We start from the raw sequence: 7,312 nt of genomic DNA on the forward strand, positions 1-7,312 counted from the left end.
TCTTATTATATGTTTTATTTATATTTTCTTCAATATACTATTTTTCACTTAACCTTAATCCATGTATTTCTGCAGGACACCTTCCGGTCCTGCCCTCGTGGAGAGGCAAGTAAATAGGTACAACAGATAAATTAAACATCGAATGAACAATATATCTGAAAAAGGCCGAAAGAGCAAAGCAGTCAGAACGTAGTAAAACTTGAATGCAAAACGCGATAAATACCATTTTTTAAAATTGTTAAACTACCGCTATGAAAAGTGTTGTGTTTCATCCCCCCAACCCTAACACCCTTCCAATCATATAAAAGAAATCGCAATGTAAAGTTAATTCTCTTTTAATCGTTGCTTTATTTATTTTGTAGGTTACCAAATTAAAGGATATCAAGGAAAGTTGGATTTGAAATCTCTCAACAAAGACATGTTTATGCGAAGACCGGAAGCAAACAACACGGAGAAAAAAATCGCCATTTTGCTTTTGCGTTTTATCATCATTTCAAACTTCCACAATTTCGCAACAGAAAAAAGAAATTCACTTTCCATCAAATATGAACGCTAAACAAAATATTGGATATAAAATTCATCAAATACTCCCAAACCATTTATTTATTTAAAAAAAAAATTCCTTTTGTTATGTTTGTTTGCTCCAAAGAATTGATATTCAGTGCTAACACTCTTCTTTCCGATGTCGACTAAAATACAACAATGAACAGAAGTAAACAGTGTACGTAGAGGATCGTACTATTTTTATTGATTATATTTTAAAATGTCACACTGTATGATTTTCCTTGGTCACAACGTATTCGTTGTACGACACATCGGTCTTTTTTTATATATATTATCGCCATGGAAATATTCCCAGAACTAAGAACCACGATTCACTGAAAAAGATTCTTGTTTTTCTGCTTTTTATGTTTACTTAAAGATCAGTTTGGTTTTTAATTTTATCATTTCATTGAATTTAAATGTATTTATACTTACTAAGTTTTTGAACAATATTGTTTACATTACATAACCTGGAGAGAAGGAGAGAGAGAGAGTGAGTGAGTGTGTGTGTGAGAGAGAGAGAGGAAGGATATGCACTTCATCAGGATTTCCCAGTCGAAGAGTGCTTGACTAGAAAAAATTGTTATATTCACCGGTCTTTTTCAATCATAGTTGGTAATTTGGGGGGGGGTCTCTAAGTGCTTGTCTAACTCGTTATTAAATCCACTGCTACTACACTCTAGCATTTTATATCTTTCAGATATGTCGTATCGTTAATCTTTCTTAAGATATTCACTGAACAAAAGAACAAATAGCACTTTATTTAACCCACAATATATATATATATATATTAATATACGAAAATATAATTTCATGCGTAAACGTTTCAGTATTTACTTCAACAGTGCTAAATACATAGGTAGAGCTAGGTAGTAAGTTGTGAAAATATATATGGCAATTAAGCTACAAGTTTCATTCTCGTGAGAATTCGTCAGGCTTATGCATATGCCTGACGAATTCTCACGAGAATGAAACGAGGAATATTCTGTGTAGCTTAATTGTCATATATATTTTTATAACTTGCTATATATATATATATATATATATATATATATATATATATATATATATTCAGGCAGATATTGTTAAAAATAACAAAGTTTCTGTTTAGTGATACCTTTTTTCATTTTTTCAATTTTTCGTATTATCTTTTCTGTATGCACATCGAATATATGGATGTATGGTCCAAGCATTTTTCTTGTCGAAGTGTCTACTGTTTTTACTTTTCGTGAAATCGCTTTCACATCATGAGGAAAGCATACTAGTCTCGATAAGGAATTAGGAATTGTGGGAAGATTTATTTAAATAGTAGTAAATATGGTGCGAGTTAGGGTCATTGGACTGCTGACACCGGTATATTCACAATATATATATATATATATATATATATATATATATATATATATATTAATTATTGCCTTTATCCAATAGGCTATACGTCAAGCAGGATATTCCAGTTAATTTCAAATTATTTAAAAACCTTATATCTAATACAATAAAGTAATGAGTTCAACATTTGGTGAAGGGAAGACTTGGTATGCGGCATGATAACAGTGTACAGTAAATGGGGTTCAATTTGAAAGTAACGAAAAGCCATGAACTAACTTCTAAAAGCAGTGCAAGTAACATTTTCTAAGCAATATTTTATAATTTGAAAAAGAAATTTAAAGAATTTTTCATTTAAAGATAATTGAATAGCTATAGGTTCATAGTGAGTGTGAGTCATGCAGTCGGTATATGATGAAGGCTGGAGAGTACAACGAACGAAATGGTATGATTATAAAAAAGTCAACTACTACTTCAATCATTTCCCTCAAATCCTCAAGATTTTCATGCACGATGTTCGAACGCAGATATCTTAAGTATCTCTAAAGGATGAAGTCACAAGAAAAAATATACAGAGCTTTCCAACTACCAATATCTTCTCTTACAGGAAATAATACACATTTTTTTCACTAAATAAAAATTAATAAAACATAACGATTTTAATTTTAGTATGTACATGCTCATCCTGTATTATAACAGTTTTTCAAATGTCATATCGTCAAATTTTCATCAAAGTTTCTGTAATAGTTTACATTGTTTCCAATTATATATATATATATAGATAGATATATAGATATATATATAAGTATATATACATATATAATGTACATATGCGCATATATATTGGATATATATATATATCTACATATGTATATATATGTATGAATATATATATGCATGACTATATGAACGTATATATATGTATGTATATATATGTATGTAGATATGTATGTATATATGTGTATATACGTATATGTATATATGCATATATTAAGTGTATATATGTATGCATCATGTATATGTATGCATATGTATGTACGTACATATTTGTATGTATATATGTATGTATATATATGCATGTATATATATGTATATGTGTATATATATATGTATATATATGTATATGTGTATGTGTATGTATGTTTATATGTATGCATATATATACGTGCATATGTATGTGTATGCATATATGTATGCATATGTATGTATATATGCATATGTATGTATATATGCATATGTATATATATGTATGTATAAATATGTATATAAGTAGATATATATATATATAAACATATTTTTTTAATTAAAATTATGATACGATATGGTCGCTTGCAAAAATTTTCGTTTTAATTTGGTTCAGTAGAACTCTATATTTTCATATTGAACTGTCACGTGGTGTGTAAAGTGGTAAATTACTTGGTTGAAGACCTTTATTTCTGTCCGCAGGTTGGCTATACTTTTATCATTAATCATTCGTTATGTTGTTATTTTGTAGTTTACTTATTTCCTACACTTGATGCTCTACTAAGGCTTGATTTTCTACTTTATCTACTTTTTTATTTGTGTATGGATTCCCCATTTTACACTCTAATCTTGCCGTTTTCACAGATAGCCACTGCACCGCCACAAGACTGAACCATAATAATTAATGTTTATAAACTTTTAAGAATATCAAATAAAAATTATGAATTATTGATCTCTCCAAATTTTACATGAGATAAACAGTAGACAATGCGCCATTTCGAATCCTTTTTTTTACATTTAAATCTTATCTAATCTGTGTATAAAGAATTGAAAATCGCTCAAAATATTTAAATAAAACTTAAATTCAACATGTGTAACACAACACTGTTGATAAAAAAATAATTTCTGTTTGTTTTCATTTTTTGTTTGTTTTTTATTTGTGTTTTTAACAAAGGAAATTGAGTGATTAGAGGTGAAGACGAAGTTGGAGAGAAAAAGGAAACTGGTAAATTATAAGTTATCTCCTCTTGTGATTACTACTACTTGAATAATGTAAGAAACAATCATATTGAATAATGTAAGAAACAATCTTTATTTTTAGATTTTGAAGAAAATACATTTTTTTGCAATTGATGAGGGTAGTTTTCATTCAGACTTAAGGAAAAGAAACAGAGATGTCTTGAAATTTTCTTTTTCTTTCATATTAACAAAGCTGGAAAATACTCTCTAAACCAGAACCCTCTTCAATTTATTAATAAAGATTCTTAGTTTTCTGTTTTCCTTATTTATCTAAGGACTACTTAGGTTTCTAATTTCATTCGACGATGTTTTTTTTTAAATAATACTGTTTTATTTGCATTATATAGCCTGGAGAAAGAGAGAGAGAGAAATAAAGAGAGAAATAGAGAGTGAACACCGTAAGATTTTACCATGTCGGAGACATGATCCGAAAAAAGGTTATGGACCGTTTACATTATTCAAATGTTTGGAAGGGGCTATTTTTTCTTCTTTGTTATTATCATGTTCAATGTGTCTTGGCTTTCGCGTTCCCCGGTTTTCTTCAATTTAAGTCGATCATTTTTCAAAAATGTCTTAGTAGACTCATTATCGAATGCAATGCGGGTATACTGAAGCGTAACATTTAAAACTAAAGAGTAATGAAAATCAAACAGCGGTTTACATTTTTTATCGAAAATAAAATTTCCTTTTAATATATACCTTTTGATAGAACAAAAATACATCACTATTTATTTGCAAGATGCTATTGTTAAAAACAATTAAATGGACAAAATACAATGCAAAGAATTGATAAAAAAAATAGAGACTTTATTTTAGAATCAAAATAAAATTTAAAAAGTTTAACTATTTACAATTTTATATAAAAAAGCAGAGTTCTGACTGTTGTATTTCTTGATCTTCTTCAGTCATAGCTGGACAATATAAATTAATGAAGTTTTTAAAACTTAAAATAAAAATGTAAAAATTTAACTTGTTAAAATTTAAAATATAAAAAAGCAGAGTTCTGGATTTTGTATTCCCCATTCTTCTCCAGTCATAGTTGGTCATTTTGCTGAACATATTATTTATTCTACTCGGGCTTGACTCAACTCGAGCATTTAATAGCTTTTAATACAATTTTTGTTACTAGAGATTTTTTCTTTTTTTGCAGTTAATTTAAGGAAATAAACAAATTTATCTGCGCCAACAATATGGATTATTACAGGGTGACCCCAAAAAACGGGCCCACACTCTAATTAGGCCCCGTTTTTTAGTGTTTTGTTCAAATGAAATGAAACTTTGGTCAATGCTAGTTTATTATATTCAAAACATCACATTAAAACAACAAGGTCTTTGGCCTTTTTTTACTCCGTTCTACAGCATATGTTCTAGATAGCCTCCATTTGGCTTTTGTTTTGTTTTGTTTTTTTTGGGGGGGGGTCACCGTGTATTATTCTTTGGATTCTGCGGATTACTAAACTAATCTTATGTGTTGTTTTCACAACGTTTCAGTCGATGGAGCCTCCGACCTTCTTTAGATGTATTTTGTTGTTAAATAATTCGAATAATACGAATTACCATCTACCATGTAAAAAAAAATTCAGAAAAAAATGTTTGCAAAAGATAAGGAGGAAAATTTTAGATTTTTTTATAACCATTTGTGGATCATTTTATCCTGCTAGGAGGCAAATCGAAACTTTATCTAACAAATCTAGGTTAGTTAGTTTTCTACACATTTATTTGGGAGTCACCACTTATCAAGGCCTGAAGGACACTCGAGGATAGGGGTTAATAAATGTAAGGTGGTAGTTTAGTAATCGTTAATGGTGTAAATTGGGTAGAATTTGATTATTTATGGGGAAGATTACACAAGAATTTGTTTACATTAGATTTGAAAGCTAACATGTTGTCTTCAACCGAGAAGCAGGCCAGCGGAACAGAGTTCCACAGACGGGCAGTTCATGGAATCTGCATTTATATGTAGGCACAGATAGAGAGTGGGGAAATCGTATATAGTGATTGTAGCTAGTCCAATGTTTTTTTGTGAAAGTTTGGCATGGGAAAATCACAGATTGGAGTGCAGTCGAGCGTTTGCCAAGAAAATAAGGATAAAACAGAGACAGGCTCGCAACGTGTCTTCTGTGGGAAAGAAGTTTCAGAGAATAGAAAAGGGCATCACCTACTAGGTTTCGAAGCCGGGTTAAAACCCTATTAATGCTGGGTAGGGCGCGCCGAGCAGCCCCTGCCCAGATGTGGCAACAGTACTAAATTTTAGGGCGCACCTTACTCTTATACGGATAGAGGATTGCATCGGCGATGAGATAAGTTCTGGAACAGTAGAGCGATCCAACCATGTGTATATATCTTAATGCAACAATTTGTAAAAATCCAATCAACCGATTTTGAGAAAGTCATTACCGGAATAACGATTTAAGGAATAACAGGGTAACGAAAATCATTTCAGATTAACATCATAGACCGAAATGAAAAAGAAAAGTGCAGAAAGGGAAACAAAATTGTTGGTTGGTTGTTTTTGTTTTACGGCATATCAACCCTATTCAGGTTATTTAATGCCGAATCCAGTTATTTGGAAGAAAAATTTAATAAAAATTTTTTTTCAAGTCGGTTTCTATTTAACCCATAGTTTGAACCCTAACAGGTACTACCACTCCGGGTCAGAGTGGAACTGAGAGCAATGACAATTAAAGGGTGGCTCCACACTCCCCAAAGCCCGCAAGCTGGAGCCTCACCATCGGATATAGTTTAAGGTCATATCCAGGACCGAGGGAAACAAACTAAAGAACAAGATTAATTGAATGATACGGCAAGATAAAGAAAAAGAGGGGAAGAAGGAAATTAACAAAAAGAGATCTCAGTGAAACACAGAAAAGGAAATTAGATAGCAGAAAGAGAACAGAAGGGTTCTACATATTTATAATCTCAAAATACTACCCTTTCAGGCAGTACCAATATTGTACAAACCAAGCTGAGCTGCTTCTTTATGTGCGGACTTGAGCCGAACGGGAATGTTACTATTAGCATGCCAACTGCCAACGGCATTCATCCTAGGCGGGTTGAACTGGCTTCCTCCAAAAGGAGGAATGGTCAATGGAATATTTAATTCACAAGCGGTCCTCAGTCGCACATATGCCTCGGTTAGCGAAGCTGATGGCGTTAGTTTTTTTGCAGGAAGCCGGCGTTCTCCTACATACAGCGCCTGATATTCCCAATTGGACACCCATCTGGTACTAATCAAGCTCAATGTTGCTTAACTTCTGTGGTCTAGCAACGTAATTATACTGTACTATAGCATTACAGGATATTGTGGTTTTCTGATTGAACGATAAGATGTCATTCCGCTATATATCCACAGTGAAGCCACACGAATAGGTTGTATGTCCAGCGTGTGACGTCACTGGCAGAGTAAGGGGATTTGGCAAATCGACAAAGATAATCTCTTTCATTTGTCTCATCAGAGAAG

The 7,312-nt window shown here is 31.7% G+C and overlaps 1 protein-coding gene across 4 annotated transcripts in view; it reads left to right on the plus strand.

Annotated features, from left to right (window-relative positions):
• The window catches only part of LOC145243968 (uncharacterized), a 53,926-nt gene extending 52,437 nt beyond the window's left edge, over positions 1 to 1,489 (plus strand). For all 4 annotated transcript variants that reach the window (XM_080107101.1, XM_080107100.1, XM_080107098.1 and 1 more), the window contains one exon: positions 363 to 1,489. In XM_080107101.1, coding sequence (XP_079963227.1) covers positions 363 to 375 — 13 coding nt within the window. In that variant the 3' untranslated portion in view covers positions 376 to 1,489. The remainder of the gene's footprint in view (positions 1 to 362) is intronic.
• The last annotated feature ends 5,823 nt before the right edge of the window (positions 1,490 to 7,312 follow it).

Source organism: Euprymna scolopes, chromosome 22 (assembly GCF_053919585.1).
Source record: "Euprymna scolopes isolate OS-2025 chromosome 22, ASM5391958v1, whole genome shotgun sequence".
Taxonomy (NCBI): Eukaryota; Metazoa; Mollusca; class Cephalopoda; order Sepiida; family Sepiolidae; genus Euprymna; species Euprymna scolopes.